Source organism: Lingula anatina, chromosome 4, assembly GCF_051362555.1.
Source record: "Lingula anatina isolate TDL-2025a chromosome 4, LinAna3.0, whole genome shotgun sequence".
Taxonomy (NCBI): domain Eukaryota; kingdom Metazoa; phylum Brachiopoda; class Lingulata; order Lingulida; family Lingulidae; genus Lingula; species Lingula anatina.
In genome coordinates, this window is record NC_141770.1 from 19,577,801 (window position 1) to 19,605,331 (window position 27,531).

Consider the following 27,531-nt stretch of genomic DNA (forward strand, 5'->3'; position numbering starts at 1 on the left):
TGATACATACCTGTCAACATACCTGTAGACAATTGCCAGAGAGGGAGATTCCACACACACACACACACACACACACACACACACACACACACACACGTTGTTCCTTTTTTTAATGAACTGCTTTTAGTGCTTTATGCTGCGTTTTTTTTTTTTTTTTTTTTTTTTTTTTAGAAATGTGTAAGTAGTTTGCTATAATCAAAAAAAAAACTTTGACTACACAAAATAATAATTAATGTTTCAAGAATTCGTTCATCTGTTTTACAACGGCCTCGGATGAAAAGCCGACCATTGCCCCCTTGGTGTGGGGTTCGAGGCCTGCTCAAGGACACCGAAAAATTTTCGGTGTTTTGGAGAATATACAGTGACCTTTAGTACAGTTTAGAACTATGATTTAGCTAGTCAAAATTCTAATTTCAAGAGGGGAATATAGGTGTGATATATTTTTCAAAAACCGAAGGGGGGGGGGTCAGGAGAACTATAGACTTCACATTTTCGTGAATGAAGTCACCACTGCACGCTCTCACGCCAGAAAAAAGAGAAAAGTCTGATATCTGATAGATCGATAGATTTTTAGTCTGGTTAGGGAGATATGTGCCCAAATCGGGAGAGTACCGACGAGATCGGGAGAGTTGACAGATCTGAATTGATACGTGGCCAGATCATCCCTAGATTTAAACTCCAAGCCGTACATTTAGCTTGACAACATGAAAGTATATGTTTATTAACTAAATGCAATTACAAACTATACATTGTGCTTTTGTATCAAGCACTCTGATGCGGTGCTGTTAACCCACGTTATATGTAAATATTAACATGTATAATAATTCAGTCTGCACCAAAAACGTCCTGCATTAATGACTCTTCAGGCCACCATGGACTCTACCGGCCCAGAGAATAAATAGTCACCCGCGACTGACCAAATTAACGAAATTCTATCGGCCCCTTCTTTAAGTGCACTTTCTTAGGGGGACAGTGGTCAGGATATTGATTCTTCTCCAGTATGGCATACGTATCATATTATATATCACAGACAATTTGACATTGAATAATAATATAGCTTCCACTACAGCACATAGATGTATACTACGAGATAAGCATTGAGCAATCGTTTTAATTTACACATATCACCAGTACTAGACAGCATTAATCTCTATTGCTGGTGGCCTCACACCTGATGAACCTTGATTAATTATGTGAAACCATTCTCTCCCAAGACCCGACTGTTACTTTATCAATATGTCTAGATCTGAAGGAAAAGCGAAAGATTGGAGTTCCTATTAAATGGCACAAATAGTCATCGATTCATCAACGCTGCGTGACTTACAAAAGTATATTCTTCATCGTTTTTCCGGATCCACTCGGCTTGCGGTTGGGTCTGTAACCTTCTCTTATTCCATATACTCACTGAATACTGAAAGCTTTGGTGTTACATTAAAGGGATAATAACTCTTCGTTTCGGCCAAAAAATGAATTTTCCTGGAGTAAACAACAATTTTCCCATACTTACCAATGGTTAATGAACCCATTTTTACATTCAAAGTTAGTCCCTGGTTTTTTTCTAAAAAGTTTGGTTTTTTGTTAAAATCTCTTAAGAGATTTTAACCGAGTATAGCCATCAATGGAGGTCACGTGGTCTAAAGACAAGCTCAGATATCAGAATAATAGCTATAACTGCCGTTTTTTGTGTTAAAACAGAATATATTATATTTCTATGAGTTATTCACAATGTTATTATTGTGAAATATAGGTCTCATACGAAGAGTTATTATCCCTTTAACACTGCTACAGTCATGCAATTCATATATATAGCCTGATATTATATGACTTATTCATGAGCTTAAACACAATGGTGCCTATCTTCGTTCAGTGAAATTGATACAGGTTAGAAAAAAGTGAAAAAATTCAAAAAGAATGAAGGGAAAAAAAATAATAAATTTTACAATACCTAGTTATCGTCACGTACAATATAGGCAAAGTCTGTACCTGGCATGTTTGTGCACCATCAAAATAATTAATTTGTGCTAAACAGAAGTAGTTATCCGGTTGAAATACACAGAGTAACTTGCATGGGGTACCCTCTCACATCAGGGGCTTCTAAATTAGTATAGGTACAATAATTTTGTAACAGACCACTAGCGGACCCTGTGGTCAGAGAGTATGCATGGGGTAATGCAATCATACTGTCACCTTGGCGTCTTCAGAAAAAAAAACTGATTCGCACGGAGTATGTGCGGCTCGAATAATGGTGACAACAAATGAATAGGTAAGTGTGTGTTGTTTGTTATTTTTGACATTTATTAAGACTAAGGCTACTGGAAGGAGGCTCGGATCACCCTCTTGTTTAACGACTGTGTTGGCCGGTAGTTGTCCGCCATGATACCGTCCTCGCTGTTGTGCGGCATCTCGTTCTTGGCGTGGGTGCGGAGGCGGCGGAATTCCTCGATCTATAACGATATGTTTGTTTGTCCATCAAACGGCAATGATATTACATAGATGCTGCAGGAATTCTAGTTGATATGATGCTGGTTGACAAAGAAATGTACAAGCAACATGGTTTCAGAGACAAAATTTCATTAAATTGTAGGTATGGGTATTCACGGTAATTTCTAAACTATTTAGGAGCTAATAAAATGATTAAAATCTGAAAGAATAACGAAACGAAACGCTGTCGCTGGTCACATTCTATCAAATAAATGAATGGAATAAATAAAGTAAAATACTCGTATTTTTCATTGCGCAAAAAATATAGAGACTTAACATTATTCTCGAGATCCAGACTGGTCCCTTGGAAAGTATTTGCATTTGCAAATGAACGAAATGTTACGTAACGTAAACCATATACATAAGTCGGGTCATGTATGCATGAAGAATGTTAATATACAGATAGACAGATATATTCACCTGAGCGTGCGAGATGGTTAAAGGGTAGCGGAACAGTATCCAAGTGACGTTCTCAGAGCAGGGGGGAACCGTCAGCGACCCGTTGTAGGTCCAAAAGTCACGTAGCATGGGATCTGTAAAGAAGTAGCGCAAAATGTAGGTATATTTACCGTACTTTTTATTAACATGGGTCCCAATGATACTTCAGGTGGTACTTCAGTATACAATTCGTGGTTTATGGCAATTGCTTTGTTATTGGCCCATGCAGTCTGTCATCGATTTGATTTATATCCCAGTTTCATATTCGTTATGGATCCTACATTCTATCGACATTAAACGATGCATTTAACATGTAACATATCAATCATACTTTGACAATATGAGAGTGCTCTGGCAGGTCAAAGATAATGAAAATACAGGGGTTTTTTTTAAGCAAAAGAAGACAAATCTCTGTCTGCCTCACCGGGTAACAGGCTGTTGGGGTTAAAGGCCGTGGCAACCGTCTTCATCCGTCCCTATAAACATAAAAAGTGGAGTGTTTAGTACCTAATCAGATTAATCACCCTTTAGAGATCACCACTCCTGCCTTGCTAATGTCCGAGGCAAATTATCGTAATCAAAAATTAAGTAAATGTTATAAAGTCTATGGAAATTAAAAGAATACAAAATGCTTTGATAAATATTCCGGGCGTGTTTATAACTTCATATGTTTATAATGAGAAATTGTCTACAAGAATTTTTTTATAATAATTCATTGTTGGGGTTAAAAACGTTCATTCGGCCCTCATAGAAGATAACAAACATAGCAATTTACAAAGCGAATTACTAACCATATATTTATACAACCACAAAGATCGTGGACATGGTACAAAATATTGACTCGGTACCTTATACTGAATTTCTTCTAAATGATCGGTAAGTATCTTCAGTCCGCTATTTTCTCGCCCAACCTACATTAAACGACACAAAACAAGATTCTTAATGACGCAGTTTATGAAAATATCTATAGAAATTAATACCGTTTTACTGAGATAACCCTACACGGAGCATAATTGATGCAGCAACGGTAATTTGCACGGTGAAAAACAAAGCACGTGTCAAACCACTCGTGAATCTACTGGAAGTGCGCTGACTTTACCAAACATTGCTGCAGAACCCACGCTGCAGATAACGCTAAATGGAGACAACAAAGGCATTCTGAGGCTAGAGATGATTTTCCAGTGACCTCTGAAACACTGGGTGACTTCCATTTGACTACGATGCTCATTCAGGAATAACGTTCACCTGTACAAAAAGGGCTGCAATCATGATCCCGTTAGGTTGTCCTAGGGCCTCATCCACGCTGTCGTATTGGCTGCTATTCCAGTGAATAAGCTGAACCTGAGAATAAAAAATTGTCGTTCGCCATTTTTGTTAACGTAAATAGACCCCCCACCCCACCCGCCCGCCCCGGAAAAGTACCACGCAGTCTGATAATTTCCAATTGTACGTCTGAAAAACAGTTTGTGACGTCACTCAGATATTAACATATGGTGTCACGGATAAAAGTGGCGTTATTCTTGTATGGTTACTGATAGGCACCTTTGAAACGGGAAAGGAGACCGACCTGATGTCCATTGGGCAACCCAAATTACAATTTACAACAAATTTCCAACCAATCTTTTTACAGGCGGGGATGGGGGAGTATGGTGGGAATCACCCCCTTCCTAACATACTTGGTACGCCATTAATTATATATATATATATATATATATATATATATATATATATAATTAATGGCGTACCAAGTATATATATATATATATATATATAATTAATGGCGTACCAAGTATATATATATATATATATATAATTAATGGCGTACCAAGTATATATATATATATATATATATATATATATATATATATATATATATATATATATATCTGAACACAAACTGAAGGGCAACAAGAGACATTACCTCCATAGGAAAGGCCTTATAGTTGACAGTATGTTCTGATCCCCGGGCTTCCTCTCTCCCCCAATGAAAGCGGCACTCTGCCAGCTCGTAGACGTCGTTGGACGGCAGTGGACCTCCTTCCATAGCTTAGAACAGAAGCAATCGAGATTTACGTCCAAATCTAAATAGCTCATGTCGAAAAGTTTCATTGTGTTTGAAATGGCCACATAATTTTTTTTGTCAATAGCTATAATAAATTCACTTACATTGACCATCCAATATTTCGTCTGCTGACAGACTTCATCACGGAAATGAGCTCGTTAGTTCATTAGCTCATTAAATAGCTCATTGGTTCATAGGTTTTGATTAACATATTGTTTAGGGTTAGATGCAAACATTGTCAAGCACATTTTGCCAAAGAATCAAGCGATCGTATAAAATCCCAGGGGCAATATGGTGTGTGGAAATCCCGTTATTTTATTATCACTCTTGGAAATCTATAGCAAAACACGTTGTTGTAAATCGTACTTCATCATAGCATCCATTTGTGTAATCGTGGGACATAATCACACGGCTACCACTGTTAGTTACTGTCTTAGGCTAATTCTTACCTGTACAATCTATAAATCAGCAAATCTCCCAAAATAATTTTACACCAATATATTTTAACAGATATTGAAAATGACAGTCCATCGAACGCAAAGAGGAGACCAAAGCCCATGGTGGAAATTCTAATGAATAGACTACTTACTGGATCGGGGCGTAGAGTCCGGTCGAAAGCCAGAGTCGCCTGAAACGAAAGCATTAATTGTCAACGTGCGAAACTAACAGAGTACCAATGTGCATTTTATACATTAATTGTATACTGCTTAATTGGTGACTCATATCAGTTTGTGGGAATGTTTTAAACTGCCAGTGATCAGAAAAGGTTTCAAATATTTCACCATTATAAAACGTTTGGTAATGACTAATGAATAACTACCGATCAATTAGATAATGTAAAATATTACTTATTATAAAAAATTAACGACTTACCCATGAAATTATATTCGGGCCTTTATCGCAACACTAACACCTACTTTTGAAAAAGTTAAAATGGAAAAACAATTTTAAATTTTAAGTTTTCTTATACAGATAGGAATTGATTTAGGGGGAGGTAGAAAAGGGAAAAAAGACGACTGAAACAAGTTTTCGACCCGATTGCGTCACGTTTACCTGGCTTGTATCTTGGGTAGATAACCACCGTATGGCCATTGTTGTAGATATCGGTCTCTCGGCACAACACATAATTCGCAACCAAGGGGTTTTCATTCAACTTTGGATCAAAGGTGGTGTCACGTGAGTTCAGGTTGATCGGTGATTGGTTTATCCCTTTGGCCGCAGGAAACCGTTTTGCCCAATCGGATGTGTCTAAAATGGAGCATTAAATCATATGTAGGATTGGTCAACTAAGATCCAGGTTGGTTCATGTTACCCTTGACGTCGATAAGTATGAGACTGGAATAAAGTATGCAGTCTATAAAACAGTTTCACGTGAGTAAAGATTGATTGCCGAGCAGGGAAATTATTTCTGTTCGGCGACAGAAAACCGTTCAATTCACCATTTTATGTGTGTAGGCTGTCAGGAATCCTCAAAGATTTGCTTGTAAGATTAAGAACAAGGATTTTCCAAGTAATATTTTCAATTCTGATGCAGCAACTTATAAGGAAATTCCATATTTAAAAAATATTTTACATGATCTTGCTCAAAAAAGGATAAAAATCACTCCTTGTTTTTAGCCACAGAAGCATTTCTCTTCGTAATCATGAAAAGTAATAAAGCAACAATTAAGAGTCCTTGGTATCTTTGATTTTACCTTCCATTTCAAAGATTGTGTGCAGACAGTAAAACAAGATTATTTGTATGCAACATATATGTATTATGGCAACTTTTATTTTGTTTATAGTAACATCATGCATTCTGGGAGATTTTTTTCCAAATATGGTCTGGATAGGATGTCCGTAGAAACCAACCAATGATTTAATTAAACTCAAACACCGTTTAGCTGATCGGCTCTTTAAATGCCCTCTATAAAACAATTTTAACTGTCGTTTAGTTAACCGGTGTATAGAGAATTTATCCACTGGATAGGCTTTACGTTGGTTATAGTGCTAAACGCCCTTTATAAAACTCGGTCCAGCCTATTCCTGTACGTGTTAAAGTTGTTTTGTACAAAGGCTCAGCCTTTATCAAATTGCAATTAAACTAATTTGACGCGTTTTAATAGTAAACTGAAATTTTGGTCCATCCTTAAAAACCAAGGACAAGTATAAAATGTCTCAAGATCGCTTCTCATCGCGTGTTTTCATCATCCTGCTTTGCTGTGCTGTTACCATGGGAACATTGTGCCCATAGTAACATACAACAGCGAAATATATAAGCAATCATGTTTGTTAATCAACCGAGTGGATGTATGGCAGACACATCAGACTTCGCGGTAAATTGATCAGTAGCACGTGCAGGGGTATAGTTCAATGTCAAAACGATGCAGAAAATAACAAATTGTCAGCTAATCTTTAAATTAAATGTACGGCCAACTGCGCTCTGGTCTGCAACAGATAAACGAAAATAAACTTTATAGATTGTGCAGAAAATGGCATTCAGTGATGACATTCAAATGTATAGTTGATTTATTAAAAAAAAAAAGAAATAAACATAACTGTTTGTCTCTCAACAGGGTGCGTGCATGCATAGACACGCGCACCCACAGACACACATGCGCATTAACACTTACATTCACTCAATTGAACAAAAAACCCCACATGTTCGCTCGCACTTGCGCGAACACGTCCGTAACGGTTACTGAAACCCTGGAGAAGACTAGATCTAGGCACCATGAATCACAGCATCCTCTTAGAAACTGCGTACTCAGAATTATTATGCGCCTGGACAAACCGCTATCTCAAACGCATACTTGGAATATAAAGCAGCCAGTTCTCATCGCTTGGGATTTTTAATAACTATTTTAAAGGGCTTGATGAACTAACATTTTAAATTCTACATTATTTAAATCAATTGGTTTAGATCAGTGTTCCTTTTTTAAACTAGCATTTGATCTTCTATATTCATGGTTGGTTTTAGACTTTCGATAACCAAACTCAGGACAACGGAGGCCGCAGAATGGCTGCAAAACCAGTTGCGTGTTCTAGTTTTCTACCTGCCTGCTGCATCTGTCGCATTAGTCTGTCTTTATTGATTTTATCTCATATATGCTGGGGATAGGCAGCTTACCGCCTACAGAACAATTGGACAGAGATATTATTACAGACATGATAGGTTATGACAGAACCCCGGAAAATACCAAATGTTTAAAAAAAACGTTGATGCGTGGACGGTATTGTACGGGATAGACCTTTGGTTTATCATGTTATTGACCATCAAGGAACATCTGAAAAGAAAAGGATTGTAATCAATGCAATGCACCGTACACCTCTATAAAACAAACAGAAGGGCTTTTCTGGAAATGTCCACAGTTTTCTTTATATAACCAATGTGTACTCTACTGAGAAAATATATTTAATAACGATGTATAAATCCGTTGTCGTATTTCTAATTTTCATTGTTACAAGTAACATTCTCTGTCTTCATTAAAGGATTGGCTTAAAAAAGGAACTCATTAAACGTACTTCTGCGAACGGCTTTGGTTTTTTGGAAACCTGTTGAAATTTCCAGAGAAACTTCAATTAGAATTTTGTCTAAGGGCGAGATATAATAAGTGTTCCTCTTAGTTCTTATTGAAGTGCAACTTTGTTCGTTAAGAGTCAAGGTACAGGGTAGGCTTAACCGAGACCGAAATGCGACATAAAATGTTTGTGCAGTAAGGCTCAGACAGACGAACGTTTGTAAAGCCTCTCTTCTGGTCCTCAAATCAAGTTCGGTCCCTTGGTTCTAAACTGTTTACAAGAAGCTCTATACTGGACCTACACCTGTAAATGTCCATCATTACGAGTTCAAACGTGTTCCCTAAACGTGTCCTTGGCTGACTCTATTATGGTCTCCAATATTTGAGGTTTAAAACTTTGAGAGGCTACCAAAAAACGTACGTAAACTGAATGTTAGAAAGAAATGCATTTCAATTATTTAAAATTGTATTATATTTGCTATAATATATTCTCAGATTTTTTAAAGAACACAAAAGTTTTGCTGCGTGACTACCTTTAGGATGCTTAAGAATAATACTACAATATTTATGGCGTTCTCTGCCTCATGTTTTCAAGACAGTTACATTCGTGGGTGATTGTGTGCATGTGGTGGTGTTGGGGGGGGAGGGGGGGTGCTCACTCACTGCCATGATTGTGCGCTTTTTATTCCGTTTCAAGTTAGTATAAGCTCTTATTTTCATATGGACGCGTTTATTCCCGTGAATTTCCTAAATGTCCACTGGACTGGTATGGTCACGCGTTTTGTGCAAGTAGTAGAAATGGATTATATTTTTTTTTTCGAATCAGCAGATCTAAAATAAACAAAGTTTATTAATAAACGCGCAATATTTTCGTAATTAAAGCCTATTTGCCTGTTTGACTGCATTTAAACTAAGACGCAACTGACCATAATGTGTGTTTGATTGACGGGGCTGGTTTAAGCCCCTTTTACACTGGACGGCGTCCTTTCTGCGTCCAGCAGTACGGCCCCATTTGAGAGTTAAAAAATATAATACTTTACGTGCCGACAACTGGCCGTTCATTGAGCATTCATTCTGATACAAAATCAATGCTCGTGCCTCCTTATTAAGACCACAGAGATGCCAAATTTCATGGTCGCAGAAAGGACGCAGAAAGGACGCCGTCCAGTGTAAAGGGAGTATTAGAGATGTACTTGCTGCATACCTTGTTGATATTTATACCTAGGCTTTCACAAGCTGTATATCCCATATCATTCAGATAATGTTCAAGTGTTGTTTTGCTACATGATGACAACTTAGCATCCCAATTGTATTGCTTTAGGAGCGTACAGTGAAGGGAATATCATGAAAACCCAGTGATCTGACCAAAGACATTGTAGAGATCCAGTATAACTACGTAGTATAAGTAGGCCTATGCATACCAGTGCAGTTTACTGTTACACAACGCCGTTCTCCCTTGGGCAAAATTAAAGGCTAAAATCCCCGTTTCAATTTACCAGTTCAAGGGAAAGATTCAGAACAGCGCCCTGGCCTGAATTTTGATCTTACAAACTGACCTCGGAAACCACAAAATTTTCTTTCATGCCCGAAATCTGTGATTTTAAATACTCGATCCCCACCATTAAATGTCCCACCGACCCTCACATTGACTGCCTCTCTTGTTATAGAGCACAATTCAAATTAATTTAAAAGAGACAAACCCAGCTGTTATTACAGAATCAGGATTCTTTATCATAGATTTTGTCTCGACTCCAGGGACGTCTCAATTTCTTTTTCGCCCTATATATATGTCTTATTAAGTTGAATGGTCTTTATCGCAGCATCTTTATTTAAGTTCATTAAAAACCACAAATCAAAGGAATTGTGCGCCGTAATGTACATGATCTTTGGATGGTTATTTTTTGTAATCCGATGTTGATAATTTCGAATCCTATACATTATAGTACATATGCGTACATGGAAAGCATCAAAACAGATTAAAGGCATTTTCGCGTCGATCATTATACCGTTTTATTTGCATCTCATCTGTAGCGAACATTTGTTGCCAGATTAACGAAGCACCGCGCAATTATGTAAGAAAACCACGAAAATAGAGCACCCGCACCAGACACGGGCATTTAATTTTGGTTGGTCTGTAAAGGGCTTGTATTCGACCGGAGGCAGAGTTGTGAATCAATCTACAGTATATTATTTTCCGTTTATATAAAAGTTACCTAAGTCTCGCATAACGCTATCTCAAAATTGGTCCATTTATGACCCTTTAAAACACCGCTACAGATGTAGACACTCCAACCCAATTAATTGAGTTCGATGTGAGAAAACTTTCAACAAAAAGTGAAAATGTGAGCCACATATATTTAGATTAATATCGGAATAAATATATGACACGTTCCATTACTTTCACTGGTTTATGCCATTGTACCCTCTAACTGGGAAAGCAGTCAGCAGTTATTAAAAGTAATATGAAACATTAATAAAAACGTTATGCAAAACGTGAGCGGTTGTGATAAGTTAATTTACGCTCTCATCTTTCATATGAAAAGAAAAATGATTATTTATTACAAGAGTTCAGGGTGGGAAGAGGAGCATAAGGGCATAGCAACTATTATGTTATGAAATAAGTTAAGTTGAGCCTTTCTTCTGATATACTTTATCGTGTTTCGTGCCTATCTAGCTTAGTCGGTTAAGAAGATATATAACCCCCCCCCCCCCTCCCCGCCCACACTTCTTTCAACCTGTAAGATTGGAAAGTCGGTAGTCTGGCTCGGGCAATAAAATCTCACTATCTCCACATCTGGTTTCTATCAAGCGCGTTCAGAGCTTCAGAGCTTAGGACAAACATATTGCTCCTCGGGCCAGGAAATCTGGAGAAGGGGAGTAGAGGAACATGTCTTCTCAATATGGAAAGCTATATATTTTTGGTAATTTCCTTTGCAACATTTACAAACACTAAAAAATATCCTTTCTCGAATTAATATCATGTTTACACATTTCTGTAAATATCCTGAATTAAAATACTAATGTTAAATGTCAGAGACTTTGATTTATGACGAGAGAGAGAGAGAGAGGTAAAGACAACCTGTAAATGTCCCGAACTAGAGGAGAGTGTTATAAACTGAACACATCTTGGCTACAACCCGTAGACAGTTAGCCCGCAGAGTGGTTTAGTTATTATGATCAACATAATTGTTTATATTTTTATTAATATCAAACAATTTTACTGTTTGCAGCTATACCTGTTTGGAACATGTACTCTGCGCCATATAATAGCAATGGTGCAAAGTGGTGATATTGTAAAATCCTGCAATAAAATTTTCTTCAAATATCAAATTTTATTAGATGGTTGAATACAACATCAGTAATAGAACACTAATAGAATTCAGCATAATGATACTGAATTGTTGTAAAGACATGAAGGAAGCAGGGTGACCATATATGCTCGGAATATTGTCGGAGAGGGAAATTTCTCCAGTTTGTTCACTGCCCTGTGAAGCCATATTTTGTGGCCTGAGATGCCGTTACTTCGTGACCTGACCTGTCAGAAGCACGTCCGTGCACTCTTTTCATCTTTTGATTCTTCCACATTAATCAAGATACGGAGTATCAATTACAAGTGACCCCCGGGGGGGGGGGGGGGCATGAAGGGAATAAATAATTATATGTAGTATCCTTGTGACAGAAGGTTACTCTGCAATTTATATCTTTCAATTTATGCTGTGAAATAATAGCCAGCTAGTCCGTTGATCTGGCGAATCAACCAAATGACCGTTAGTTGAGTTGCTTAACTGCAAGTAATTAATCCCCTCCCCTCCCCCCGAACGTCAAACTGGCAGGTTTCCAAATGAAGACTATACCGCAGAAAAAGTTTGGGGTCCAAAAGAGAGTCAGCCAAGTACACGTTTGGGGAACACGTTTGAACACGTCGTGATGGACATTTACAGGTGTAGGACAAGAACAGAGCCTCTGGTAAACAGTTTAGAACCAAGGGACCGAACTTGATTTGAGGACCAGAAGAGAGGCTTTACAAACGTTCACGTCCACTCACCAGACCAGATAAACCATCCTGCCATTTTACAATGATTACTAAAAGACTCGTTAAAACCATGAAATATAAGGACTAAACCCCATTCAGAATACAAAGCTTGCCGTCTAATCCGTTAATAGACACTGAATAGATATCCCGTCGGGAAGTATTCAAGTGGGTCGGCCATATTTGACCCTCGGGCTAGTTAGCCCTCTATTCTGAATGGGGCCTTAGTGAGACCAGTACAAGGTGCCGACGTACGAAACGTCTTTGAGAAACAACCAGGCTGTGCGTCCGGTGAGAGACGGTAAAACGTACCCCCCCCCCCCAACACCATACGGTCGTGTCTTTAATGTGACTGGAAAAAGTATAGACTTGGAGATTCAAGAAGCCTCAGGTCTGCCAAACTACCACACGCCATAATGAAGAATATCACGTCTAACAAATCTAATAATATCCTGCAGTATCCAACAATATTCTGTCTAACATTACCGATACGTTACGTGCATCTGGACATGCCTGACATGTCTGACATGTTTCCGCGCCCCGCAACAAATCGTCATCCTGCTTGCACTGTGTATTCGTGGCAATCGTTTCGGGTATTGGTCAACAGCCTGTGAGGATGAAATCGGGAGGCGCGTGGAAGGGGTTGAACGGATCGGGACGGGACGGGCATTACATTTTTTCTAAGATGTTTGAGATACTCTTTTTGACAATGAGTCGTTTTTCATACAATGCAGTACGAACCTTCTCGTTTGTTCTTCTCTGTGGCATGGCTCCACGTTCCCTCAACCTCGTCCCAGGTAGAACGCTCACTCATAGCGCCGTCTTTAACGCTGTGATCCGTGTTCCAAAAAAGAAAACCTGTTCACACTTGCTTCACTGACTATGAAGCACAAGGCAAATTTGTGCTCGCTGCAACTCTCCACGTTTAATGTTAAATAAATGTGAAATTTGCCTCAGTATCAGGCCTTACTCTGCTCCATACTTACCGCAGAATGAAATAGAGTAAGGCCTCACAATGAGGCAAATGTGAAGTGAGAACATTGCCACCAATACTCTCAGTATTGCTCTTGGTAGGTAAGCAAGCAACCAAGCAGGAACTGGTCTTGGGACCATAAACAGTCAACAGCAACGCTCAGACATGCGCAGAATCTCAAATCCGCTGGGTCTAGATGACCTCATCAGACGACCAAGTTAATGTACTAGTGATATTTGTGGGTTTAAAACCCAGCAACAGCTCAGCAAGAAGCCAGCTGCTCATCTGTACTACTTTAAACTTAAGCCGCCAAAGACTATTTCAGCTGGGTGCCGCCATGCAGAGTGGGCTTCTACTGGACATGGAAAATTAAATAACTGCTGATTTAATGGAGTCGTCTGATGGAGTCACGTAGGCCTATACCGGTTCAAGTGTATATCATGCCTTATTCAACATCAAACGAGACTGTCCAAGCATTGGTGATTTTGTCGTTCATACATTCCGCCAAGGCTCAAAGGCCGCACGCTTTGCCAGTGGTAATACCTCAATTTTTGCCCAAATTCCTGAGCAGGTGGTTTTATCTATGCTGCACACCGATCTTGAAATTTTTAAGTATGGTGAATTCTACTCCAGTATATAACAGCTTTGCGCCGTGACTATGCTCTGACCTCAGTCACCTTTGCAGAGCTGAACTTCTCCCTGGTATTGATTGCCTATGTCTCCGTTGCTGTAATAGTTTCATCATGAACTCCTCCATAGTGTTATAAATATTACAGCCTATATGCAAAATTACTCACGGCGCTGAGTAAGCCGAAATAAATGTCGTCATCATCATATATTATAATTCTGGCCTGTTCCAATAATAGTATTGAATGATTATATCTGTAACGCACGTAAAGAACAGATGTAACAAACAAGTCGGGATGTGTGACTGTGGGGCTGTGGCATGTTGACACAAAATGTGACACCTTTACATCTAGTGTGAAAACAAGACAGCGGAAACCGTGAGTTACAAGTATACTTTTAAATATCAAATACCGACTCCATTTTTCGCTTTGAAGCCGTACAAAAAGTTTCAACGTGCGGTCACTGTAATATAACGAATAGAAGATTATTCTTACTACATTTGCAATGTCACTTTATATGTCGAGGTTTTCATTATTAAGATAACATTTAATATGGCAAATTTATTGTTTCATTTAAGAGCAAAACGGCATTATTTAACTTTTTCAATTACTAATCTATATATATATATTTATTTCACGTATGTATTTATTAATTCGTTTTTGGTGGTACAGTTTCAGATTTTTTTCTATTTTTCAAAAAATAAAGACATTCCATTTTTAATATTAGACTTGTTGAAAAGGTTTTGTGTAACTGTTAGTGCAAGCAACACATACTGGGGTAATTGCTATTACCAATACATTATTTACATATGTACAAAAACACTTGAAATACGTGAGCTAAACGAATAAATCAACTTGAAGACCAAAATGGAAAAATGTTTGCGCTTTTTTATTTGCCTTCCGTAATATTATGTATATTATATATGTTTTATTACGAAATAAATCTACTTTTCTGTGTATAATTTAATAATAATAAACTGTCATTGACAATACGCTCCTTACTTTTGTACACGAGGTCCGTGTCCTCGCTCATCACGTCCCTGTGGCGTCCCCTAGCGTGTGCGGTGCTCGCCATAGTACTCGGAGCACTGTTCTGGCGCGGCAGCTTCAGAGCTATCCTGGAGGTTTTGAAGAGAACAAACATTGGAGATGTGTTGTTATTGGTCTCTTCTTGAGTCTGAAAGATAAAGAACATGACATTAAACAAAAGACTGTCTGTTGAGCAGACCAATCCTAGATTTTGCATTAAAACACCTTTTTAACTGTGTGGTGGACATGAAAGGCAACCAAAGTTTTGTGTCTTCAGTTTCAGTTTCTTTCACGAAATATTTGGTATAATTTTAACTACCTTGAGCGAGGTAGTCCGGGTGAAAGGTGTGATCCGTCGCATGTTCGCCATCCTGATGCTGCAGATATATGCACGGACTATCTGTAATACCTGTGTCCAGGAAATGCCTGATGAATCTCTTTGTCCTTATAAGAACAACGGGCCACCTACCGACTCCCAAATTGTCGACTGTTGAAAACACTGACTTCTATTGACTGTCTGATCTCCCAGGTTTAGTATTGGACCACTTTTGGTGTGCAGCTTGATCAAATAATGTGGCGATTCAGCAACATGTAAATACGGAAAGCCGTCTTGTCACGTAATTACATGGCAGCCAATTAGAACATGAACCGTGTTCGCGAGTAGAGCGAATGAACGTACTCTAGAACTTCTATTACCTTTTCCATGTATTCACTGCTTAGCTTATACCTCAGTAATTAAAAATTGGTAATAATAGGTCTAAAAGCTGGTTATTTCAAACCGTAATGGCTCGGCCTCCTTTTGACAAATATTGGATGGTCTGCGTCCGACACCAAAAGCCGACCGTATGTGGAGACGCGGGTACAGGTACCTGCAATCGATCACACGTCTGAGACAGCGTAATTACAGCATAACAGTGCTCCCTCACCCCGCACGCTGATAACTGATAAAACTGCCTGACCTGACACACACAACTTCCAGGCAGCGTCCCAAACTTTGTAATTAATTGAATAGTTATCACTTCATCTATCACGAATTCTTCGAATGTGCACGTACAGTGCTGGCGTGTCTCGAAAATCAGAGCGCATTTCCAAACGAGCTATAACGACCTAATTTAGTCCGTGGTATCTAAATAGATCATGTGGATGCAAATTTTGGCAATAGGAATAAAGTCTACAATACATGTGTGACGGCAAACGACTTGACTCAAATTTGGGCAGGTGACATTAACGACTTTACGAGATTGGAGGCTCCTGTGATGAAAAATCATTAATTCACACGATAGGCTGCGATCGAGAGCGCACCAAGATGAGTCCTTCATATTTAAATGGAAACGCGCCTTCAGATTGCCTCGACATTAACATTATAATGGTATCTGTATTTAATGTGATTTACAAACGCAGGTGTTCGCATGTACGGTACACAAGAGAGAGCGAAAAAACAACGTAAAAATCGTCATGTGTTAATTATTCAGCTCGCAGCTGTGATTGAAATCCATTTAGATAATGACAATCAGCGGTACTAGCTAGACATTTGCTGAATCATTCACAAGTCAGCACAGACAGCAAAAAGTGGTCGACGACGGCGATTGTCGGAGCTGTCGACGTTGACAACCGCGGTCGCTCCGACGTTGGGCTATTAGTAAATGGCTTTAGCAGACTTACGTTAGCCCGTCTTGGGGTCATGGCGTTGTGTTAACTGCATAACCTGCATGTCTTTCCATTAGCCCGTTCTGTAGACAAGTTGCTTTGTCTGTATGTCTTTCCATTAGCCCGTTTTGTAGACAAGTTGCTTTGTCTGTATCTTCTTTTTTCAAGATTATACAAGGGGATATCTTTCCTTTTTTTTATGCTGTAGTACAGTTCCGGTTCGATACGTTATAATGCCAACATCTTTCATATTCAAATTAATATATTGATATGGGCGCAATAAAAATTGACGCTATTAGAGTAAAAACTAATCTTGTTGTTTCAAGCACCTTCCCCGTGCTTCCGCACATAGGCCTATGGTGGCCAAGGATGTATCGTCAGTTAAGCTGCTTTGTAAATTGCTGTGAAGTGCTACATGTAATCGTTTTCAACGCACTTCAGAATTTTTTTAGTACTTTTATAAGGTACCAGTATTGTCATGAAAATTAATATGGTAAATAACTAGGGTGCGAACTACAATTCGATGCCGTTGTGTGGTTTTATGTATTTTTGTTTATGATATATTGGCCCCTCATCACGATGTTCCATTAAACAAAGGCATTATTTCGCGTTAATACTGATAATTTTTATATTAGAAGTAAGCTTTTCAAGAAATTTTCCTGGCACTGTTTCCTCACGCGCACGTGTGTGTATGTTGCGTGTGCCAAAAATGCATTGCTCTTAATCTCGGTATAGATATTCTAACGGTTCATTCGTTTTAGTGTTCACCAAAATATTTTGTAAATAATCATTGAGCGAGTATTTCGATCATTAGTCAACGCCAGTCAACCTATCGTGGGGACATCCTATGTAAAGAACTTCGACATACTAGTATCCCAGCAGGCACACAACGTTGATTCAACGTTGAATCAACGTTGATTCTCAACGTTGAATCAACGTTGAATTTATGTTTGAAAACGGAAGTTTGTGTCAACGTTGAAAAGTCAACGTTGAATCAACGTTGAAAATTCAACGTTGAATCAACGTTGGCAATTCAACGTTGTTTCAACATTAGAAATCTCAATTAACGTTGATTATATGTTGATTTAGCATCGATTATATCTTGATTTAACATCAAATAAAAGTTGAGACAAATAGCATTTTCAATGTCTTTATTTTGTCACTGCATAAAAGGAAAAATGCTGCTAATTTAAGTAGTTAAAATATACATAGTTTACAACATAGCAATAATAAATAAAAAACTAAGAACAACACTTTTTTTTTTTACAAAACAAAGCTGCACATCGAATCTGAACTAACACAAAAATTGTAATTAATTATGTATGTACATAGTGGGGGGGAGGGATTTTTGCACACCTTAACCTAAATTATACTATACATTGTCATTTTTAAAGTAAATTATAATTCAAACATATCATTAATAATCATAATCACTAGTTCTGTAATAAATAAATCTTGAATAATGAATGAAAAAACATTGTTTTTTAGATGACAGAGAGTTCATCATAACAAAATTATAAATAACCATGCAGTAACTGTTTCAATTAAACTTGCATGCTGTCTACATACATGCACTCTGAAAAAAAGAATTATGTATACCCCATAGATATAGATGTACAATAAAAAGACAATTACATGTGCACAAACACAAACCCCAGTATATTGTTGATGCTTTTGAATGAAATTACATCATGAATAAAATCACTCAATGAGTTGAACCAGTTTGGAACACTTGTGCTTTTTTCATATCCATATCACTAAGAAATGATACATCAGGCTCCTTGACAAGCTAATAATAATTAAAGGAATTAACAATGTAACAAGTACATCTACCAAATTAACAACAGCTCATTTAAATGTCAGGTAAAAACACAACATCCCTTCCTTTGTTAAAGAGAATTAAACTGTCCTTTCAAATATGCTAATTGACAGTTCAGTCTTTAAATTGTCTTTTCAAACATTTGCAGAATAACATATGAACTCCAACTATAATTATTCTAACCACATTGAAAATTCTCAAATCTAATCAACTCATATCAAACCCTACCCTCTACCAGGGCGACTGATAGATTTTTACGGATATTCACAGATATGTCTTTAGCTAGATTAGTCACTTGGAGCTTAAAATGACAATCTATCTAGCTAGAGACATATCTGTGAATATCCGTAAAAATCTATCAGTCGCCCTGGTAGAGGGTAATCAAACCCCATGTCCCTTTCACTACAATACTACAAATTCCACATGGTCTCTTTCTTTGTCTGCCTTTAAGTCACATTCAAATGCTCCCTTCACTTTAAAGGTTTCTCAGACGTGTCTGAATAATACTGTTTGTTTTGTGGTCCTCCACAAGAGCCTGAGACGCATTTTTTTTTCTTGGATTGCAGCATTCCCCATGTATTTTCATCAATGATATTACAATATGCGCCTGAATCTGGTAATACAGCTAGTACACTGAGATTAATGCCGTCTATCTCTATTTCCACCAAGTCTCAGTGTATATTGCATTGGTTACCCCACACCAAATGTATATGCACTCCTGGATTATCATGTTCATAACTGTCATATACATGAATATTAGTTTCAGTTTTGCAGACTTGTTGCACGTTCCATGTTTTCTCAGTCGGGGTGGTTTCTACTTCGTTTTTTCATGTCTGAACTCGTGGTGTTTAGACTGAGTTGGTTTGTCAAATGACTTCGGTTTTTAACATACTCACAGTTTCTGGAGTTGCACTTTCATTTAAAGTGTTAACAGTCTATGTGTATCCATGTTTCACACCTGCAATATGTTTGGGAGAGTCATGAAAATATCTTGTACACGTCCCCCTGAATGCTACATCAGCGCACGTCTCTTCTGACATGTATTTTTTAATTTTCTGTCTTTGTTCATTATTTCTTTTCGTCCGTTGGTTCTGAAACGATCAAACCTTTTCCGTCAGCAAATGATTTATCTCTATCTTTCTCATCCTGCAAACTGTCTAGCCAGCGTGGCCCGTATTTCTCCGGACTTCTGTACGCTTCGAATTTCGTAATTTCACGTTTTTCCTCCATTTTCTCAAAGAAAGTTGGCTCGTAGTTTTGCACTAAAGTTAATCCTCGTCTCCAGTGTTGATGCCTTCGAATTATATCGCATCACGAATCGAATCAATCAACGAATTGTATCAGTTTCATACGCCTGTGCTTCTTCGTATCCACAACTCTAAAAACGCTACATCCGGGTACTTGACCGGCTTGTCATAAAAAGCGGAATTTAAGAATAGCGGAACGAGTACTTAGCTCTAAAAAGTTAACAGTTCATTCAAATGTCAAGTCCAATTTATATCAAATAGTGCAAATATGATGAGGGGACTTTGAAGAAAAGAGAGAAAGAGAGAGATAAATCAAAATTGATCAAATGACGTTAGTTCAATGCATTCAACTCACTTGTCAATAAAAAAAAAAATAGACAAAAATTAAATAATTAAAATTATAAAATAAATAAAAAAATAAAATAAATGACATCACCAAATATTGGCTTGATGGCAATATATATATATATTGAATTTGTTGTCGTTGAATCAAAGTTGAATCAATGTTGAAATGCCAACGTTGAATTTGTTGTCGTTGAATCAAAGTTGAATCAACGTTGAAATGCCAACGTTGAATTTGTTGTCGTTGAATCAAAGTTGAATCAACGTTGAAATGCCAACGTTGAATTTGTTGTCGTTGAATCAACGTTGAATCAACGTTGAAATGCCAACATTGAATTTGTTGACGTTGAATCAACGTTGAATCAACGTTGAAATGCCAACGTTGAATTTGTTGTCGTTGAATCAACGTTGAATCAACGTTGAAATGTCAACGTTGAATTATGGTCGTTGAATCAACGTTGATTCAACGTTTATCAACGTCTCAACATAAATTCAACGTTGATTCAACGTTGAATCAACGTTGTGTGCCTGCTGGGATGAATTTATATCTGTGGCTTATGCAACGGCAAGTGACACTGATAGTGCACAATACATCGGTATATAAACATGTTGCATATTTACGGAGAAAGCATGCTTTGAATATTGCAATGAATACAACGGTGTACATAAAATAAACACGTAAATAAAATCAGGTTTTAGGAAATATTCATTATCCTTGTAATAACGTGTGGGTGATGGGTGCTACACAGTCCCTCTTATGAAAGGCTAACCACAATGCTTATCAAGTGCTGACATATCTTCATCACGATAAATGATAACGAGAGAAATGTCACCGTTTTCTTAATTACTTGCCTGATTACCTCCTCTTTAAAGTCGTGACTTTCATAAAACGTGACACATTCAAGGAAATGGGATGCGGAAATTTTTGACCCCGTTCCCATATTTAGATCTATCTAGCTTGATCGACCCATCTCCGAGGGGTTCTCACTAACTCCTTGATTGCATTCAGCTTAAGTGGCTTAGATGTCTGGCACGCCTACTGAAGCTGCTTAACGATAGTTAATTACTCCCAAATAGCTTAACTTAATCTACCATTTTACATATCTGAAATAAAATCAATCCATTTGAAAAGTTGAAATTTTGTGGCTTCTTTTCCACGTTGCTAAGCTCAACTAATCTTGCCCGTTGACGCGTCTTGTTTTGACCATGAAAGGGAGGAGTTACTAGTATGTATAGATATATAGATACCCCGTAATAAGGCACCCAAGTTGTCTATCCGTTTGAGTCCCAAGTGACGTGTACGTGTTACGTGAAGCGCAAGGTCGTAGTCAGAAAAAATATGTCAGACAATAGGCAATCATATCCCGGGAAAATCGCTGTAGTTATTGACATGCCCGAACCAGTCACACTGAAGGTTAAAATACTGAAGTTGAGCATTAACAGAGTAAGTTAAGTATAATCAGTATCATTCACGTATTAGAAAAATTGATATATCTATCATGATGCATTCTAATATGATTAAAATGATTAATATTTATAGTAATCGACACGTTCCCAAAGTACATTTACCAATTTTTAAAGAAATTCTAGTCGCAAACTTGAGAAACTGTCGAAGAAGAGTCAATTATTCAGCTAACGCGTTTTTAGGCATACTTTTTAACTCCTGACGATTCAGTGCAGGTGTAGAGTCTAGCCTTTATGTTAACGAGGAAATCATTCTTAATTGACGATGTAGTGCACTTCGTACCATTTTCTTTCTTAAAACTGGTATAAAATGAGTGATGTCTTTTTTACCTGTTGATGTACCTGGAAGCGTTTTTCAAAACTCAATTTTCCTTACAAGCGATTGGTTCTAGGCTTAATTATATAACCACTGCAGAAAAAAATCACCAATATTGGATTAGTTACCGACAAAGTTGTAAAGAATAATCAGGAGTCGCAAATCTAAAGAGAAACGGTGGAATTTCACGTTATAAGTGAAAAAAGCTAAACGAAGCGACTTGAAGGAAATCGGTGGCAGTACTCCTGCACGGCTCATATTTGTCGTTGGATTTTTCGATACGAGCCCAGGTATGGCAGAACACGGAACATCAAGACACCACAAATGTCACTTTCACCCGAAAATCGTATATATTGCGTCATCAGTAAAATGGCCATTTTATTATAATTAAATAACAACCAGATTAATGGGTTTTACCCTGGTATTGGCTGAAAGGCAAGGCTGTAACATATCTTTAACAATAACATCACAAAATAGGCAGCTCACATTACTACCGGAACATTAGTTGAAGCTATGAACAGCAGATACTTACATGTTGTAGGAAAACAAAGAAGATCCACTCTAAGGAAACTCCACCTTCGTTCGTCGCCGAGAGGTGATTTCGTGGAAAATATGACAAACAGACTTCGTTTCTCTACTAATAATAATAATGTAGCGGAAAAGCCTTCGTTGAAACAAGACCCGTGAAATCGTGACAGCAAACAACAGTAAGCTCTCACGATATCAGATGACGCCAGGTGGGTTGCAGGTTTGTGCGTCTGATGCACGAATACGCGGCAACGATACGGCTTCGTTCAGGAAATCGTGCAAATCTTTACACGCAAAAATATTTATAACCATTTATTATTTGTGTCTTTTTATATCAGTTAATCACGTATCTTTTATCATTTTCAGCTGCAGTTACATAGGTCGTGCTCTGATCATGAAGCTATTAAAAAATCTCTTCCCATAAAGCTGATGTCAGTTGTCTTATGCCTTCTCATGCATATGGAAGTTACAAAAACGACGACTTTCCACCGCCATCCATTGATTTTCATATTCTGTACTACTGGTTCTAGTATGAAAAAGAAAAGTCAATCTTCTTTATCGTGTTTTCCAGGCCTTTTTGTACCTCGCAGTGCAGCCAAGAATGTTTATATGGCGTAGAATTAACATGGTTATTACTCTAAACTTCAAACATTTTGCAAAGCTAGCTGCTGCTCGCTGCGTGTTCTATTACAGATAGGTCTGGATCTTTTTTTTTTTTTTGTTAACCCCACGACTACACCACCTTTTAACTTTTTATCCAAAACTTTTTGTTCAAACGCGTTATGAAGTTGATTCAGTGTCAAGAGACAGCATTGGTGCCTCAGCGCGACTCAAAAGTTAACATAATTAATTGCTATTAACGGTTACCTGTCTACGTCCTGGTGCTAGTCTCCCGACGATTTTAGTCAAAACGGCCCTGAACGCGACTCATGACTTAGCTTTAATCGTCATTGATTTATAAGATGCTCTGTGTTTTCTTTTACTTACATTATCACTGGACATTCTTGTTGATTATCTACACTTATCAATTCAGACTTGTAATTCTTATCCTCGCTTACTGCCAGCATGTCTCACTAAGGATCAATTTATTCACGTATGTCACCATTCTGCCATCTGCGTGTAGGCTACGTGTCGTTTTGTTCCAATTCTTACAATAAGTGCAGGTACACAATAATCATCATCATTTTTCACTGCGTCTGTCAAAAGGCCTCCATTTTATTTTACATTTGGAATGAACTACGGAGAATTATATTTTTTTACTCCCCTCCATCTGTCTGATATACATTCATAGGTAAGTGAGTTGCACTAAATGATACAATAGGAATCGTTTTGCAAGCGTTATTCCGGTCTCGGGTACTAGTAGGAACCCAGCAGCCAAGTCAGACCCAGAAAAGGTTGGATTTTCGAGACCACTATTTTTTTATATTTCCCTCAAATTGTGCCCTGTCATTATATCACCTATATAACATGGTTGTGTGTGTGCGCGCGCGCAAATCATGGTGAAAAAAATCTGGCTGCTCCTAGTTTTACGCTAGTTTAGCTAATAGCATTCATCAGAGGCTAATCGCAAATGTCGCAGAGAAGGCTACAGTAGCACCTATAGCTTAACGGCAATCCAATGCGGTTGTGATGTATATCAAGTTACACAAAATCGGCAAATTTTCCGATTTTTTTTCCTACCTTCGAACTGAATGTGATAGTTGCACCAAACGCAGCGCAATCTGCCTGGATGCATTGTGCCATGTTTTGCGCAGTAGTGGGTCATCATCGTTTTACTAAATTAGCGTGATTAAACTTAAGTAGTAAAACCTTAATTTCCAGTTTTTTAAGGCCACCAATATATTCAATATCCTTCACAATGTCAAATATTTCATCATTCACGTTTTGCAGTGAACAATATCTATCGTTAAATTATAACGTGAACTTCGGCGTTTTTTTTTTTAAGTGCAGTTGTAATTAAATATAAAAGTGGTCTCAATCAACAAAATGTATAGATAGAAAGAAAGACAAAAAGAAACACACACACACACACACACACACACACGCGAGAGAGAGAGAGAGAGAAGAACATGCTTCATCCCAGAAGCATTCTCAGCCAACGCATTCGATAATAGGAGCATCTTGTTGAAGATCGCCACCCTGTGTGCAAGTTAGAAACTAAAGTTCCGAGAGAGAAGACGGTGTTACTGAAATCAGGTAGGACTTTAGAATATTTTCGTGTCACGGTTTTATGAAGTAGACCAGCTCCCATGATACTTATGTTGCAGCGTACATTAGATTTATGTGCAATTCAGAATGCAAAATTGAATTTCAAAGACAGTGGATTTTTCTTGTACATACGGCGATCGGCTTTTCTGTGCACAAACAAGCTACATGTGCATGTATGATGTATTGTTTATATATTTTGTCAAGATACGGGATCCATCTGTGTCAAGAGACGGTGTTTTGTTGTTAGTACTATATCTTGATTATCTGCGCATTTGCGTTATTGTGCTTAAGATAATGTTTGCCCACAGGTTCTTCAATATTGCAACTGTAGGACGTGTTAAAACCGGTATTTGTATATTTGGGCACGTTTAACGTTAGTGTTATTTGGTACGTTAATAATATTCCCCGTCCGATAATGTTTATATTGGATGTTTTTTCTAAATAATTCAGTTACGTGGAGATTTTGATCAATATTTCACCGTGGTATTTTTTGTGGTTTTACAAGAAACGTCAAGCCCACTGAGATAAATAAATAAAACAAAACACTGAAAACCAAAGACTTTTTGGGGTGGGACTTCATAACTGTCTTTCGGTTAACATAGGTATGAAGTAGCACTTTCAAACAGAAAGTCTGTACAAAAACAGCATACTAGTAGTTGTCATGTGCCCCAGTTAACACCCCTCAAACGCACATTTTTATCATATATTCACTATGTTAATGCCTGTGTTTTTTTCAGACTTATTTACTTGCATTATTTTCTAAATGTAGACAGCTGCTGTATGGAGGATATAGGTATTCGCAGACAGAGATAAGTTTATCAAACCATTCTTGTTGTGAATAAATAAAATATTTTCACTTTCAGTGTTTTCCTGAGATGCATTTAAACCAGATTGATACGAAATGATTAATTATAAAAGTAATGCAGAACAAACTGAACATTTGGAGTCTATGGGCCCATTTAGAATAGGGAACTAAATAGTCCGAGGGTCAAATATGGCCGACCCACTTGAATACTTACCCACGGGATATCTATTCAGTGGATAAGATGGCAAGATGGCAAACTTTGTGGTAGGTGCCATATTTGCCCCTCAGACTAGTTAGTCCCCTATTCTGAATGGGGCCGATATTAGTACTGTAACCCCCCCCCCCTCCACCATTTTTTATATACTGTACTTAATACAGACTTTGTAAAAGGATTTTGAGATTTTATCCATAATTGAACATCTTATTTACAGTACATATGCTATGCCAGATGGAATGCCCTGGCTAGAGGAACAAGTGTGCATATTCAGGTCATTGCATCCTGATAGATAAAACAATCAATTAGCTATTTGCTGAATGGACTTTGGAGGAACTCTGTACATTGAATAACGTAGAATACTGAATGGCAAAGAGACCCTCGTCAAATAAATACGGAGTGACAGAGTACATGCATGTTTTAAATCAAGAATAAATTATAAGGTACTGTATAAATTACGTAGTGCAGATAACTATAAATATACTAATATATCTTTTTAGAGATGTATTTGTTTCTAATCTTCTTCTTATATAGACTAGTTTATTAGTTCTGACTGGATATGAAAACCATTGAACCAGATAGGCTGTGTCAGCTGATGAAGTGCTCCTTTAGCCATTTTGTTAAGCACATGTTAGTGTGTGGTTTGGGGAAATTTGATTATAAGACATAACATGTATATATGGGTCATTTAGATAGATTGATTTTTGTTCACCCAAAGAGATTTCATGATCTGGTCGTGACAGTGGTACAAAAAATGAGAATGCAAAAACTTAAGCCAGTCCAATGCATGTCTCTGTCTGGTCTTTTCATTTCTGTTCAGTGGACACTGTATTTTATAAGAGAGAAGTCAAGTGTGAACTGTGAACTAAAACTGGTTTGCAAAAAGTTGACACCCAAAATTACCCTCACATTTTAACCTGCTGGAAAGGCCTACTAGTAAATAGTAAACATAAACTATGCTTAAAGTCCTGAAACCTGTAGGTCTATTTAAAGTGTTCCTTTTAAAAGTTGAAATGGAACATTAATTCCTTGACTTGCTTTATTTCAGAGACAAAATTGAATAGTAAAGGTTCCACTGCGGTAACCTGACCTCCCTGTCATGTGTGGGTGTATAATTTTCATAAAAAATGACACTGTCATGCATATGAGGAGTCTTACTCATAGAATGTCACAATATTTCACTTACTTGTAGTATGACTGTGGTCTTTGTGTCTATGTATTGTCTTTTTATTAAAGAAGCTGGTTTGGACATATGTGCTTGTGAATTACAGAGGCCTATAATAATTCCAATCTTGTTATATAGTGTGCATACGTATATTACCTAGTGTGTACTGTACATTATACAGAATTGGAACATGGGGAACTGCTCAAAGGAAAACATCAACTGTAATATTTTTTGCATGCCCGTCTGCCTGCTACCTGTTTGAGCTCACTTTCTTTCTCCCCTCTCTCTCTCTCTCTCTCTCTCTCTCTCTCTCTCTCTCAAAACCCCCATAGAATATTTCTGAGTAGGTCTACATGTCTACTTGCTTACTAGTTTGTGTGATGTGTATACACTTACAACATAATTTTCACATTGCATGCAGTAACTATCTCCCTGAGTGAAAAAATCTTGCTCTTAATGCACCAAAGCCAGTGAACCAGGTTTCAGAATGTGCAATTTTGTGTCCAGTTAATCATTCAAATGCAGCTGTACATGCCAATTAATATCATATCATGTCATTACAGTGTTTTTACTTAGTCAGAATTTGATCATTACTACCTCCCTAGCCTGCTGGCATGAATGACATCAACAAGTCTCT

At 37.7% G+C, this 27,531-nt stretch overlaps 2 protein-coding genes across 14 annotated transcripts in view; one reads left to right on the forward strand and one right to left on the reverse strand.

Annotated features, from left to right (window-relative positions):
* Nucleotides 1–690: 690 nt before the first annotated feature.
* Nucleotides 691–22,525, reverse strand: LOC106169186 (carbonic anhydrase-related protein). Of its 4 annotated transcripts, none has more exons than XM_087011413.1 (10): nucleotides 22,507–22,525; nucleotides 15,113–15,287; nucleotides 6,035–6,229; nucleotides 5,571–5,609; nucleotides 4,841–4,965; nucleotides 4,165–4,260; nucleotides 3,768–3,830; nucleotides 3,344–3,395; nucleotides 2,902–3,014; nucleotides 691–2,444 (listed from the first exon to the last, which is right to left on the reverse strand). In XM_087011413.1, exons 2-10 carry the CDS (start codon nucleotides 15,252–15,254, stop codon nucleotides 2,310–2,312), a joined length of 960 nt encoding a protein of 319 aa, XP_086867539.1. In that variant the 5' UTR covers nucleotides 15,255–15,287; nucleotides 22,507–22,525; the 3' UTR covers nucleotides 691–2,309. The 4 variants fall into 4 exon arrangements, with proteins under 4 accessions (XP_086867539.1, XP_086867538.1, XP_013404020.2 ...); XM_087011412.1 differs by lacking the exon at nucleotides 22,507–22,525 and adding an exon at nucleotides 15,609–16,041; XM_013548566.2 differs by lacking the exon at nucleotides 22,507–22,525 and adding an exon at nucleotides 15,459–16,040.
* A 2,061-nt stretch (nucleotides 22,526–24,586) lies between these two features.
* The window catches only part of LOC106169197 (piezo-type mechanosensitive ion channel component 1), an 81,572-nt gene continuing 78,627 nt past the window's right edge, over nucleotides 24,587–27,531 (forward strand). For 9 of the 10 annotated variants that reach the window (XM_087012143.1, XM_087012140.1, XM_087012144.1 and 6 more), the window contains exon 1: nucleotides 24,587–24,698. The gene's annotated coding sequence lies outside the window, so the exon portion shown is untranslated. Of the gene's footprint in view, nucleotides 24,699–25,982; nucleotides 26,173–27,531 lie in introns of those variants that run through there. The other variant, XM_087012141.1, reaches the window with a different exon arrangement.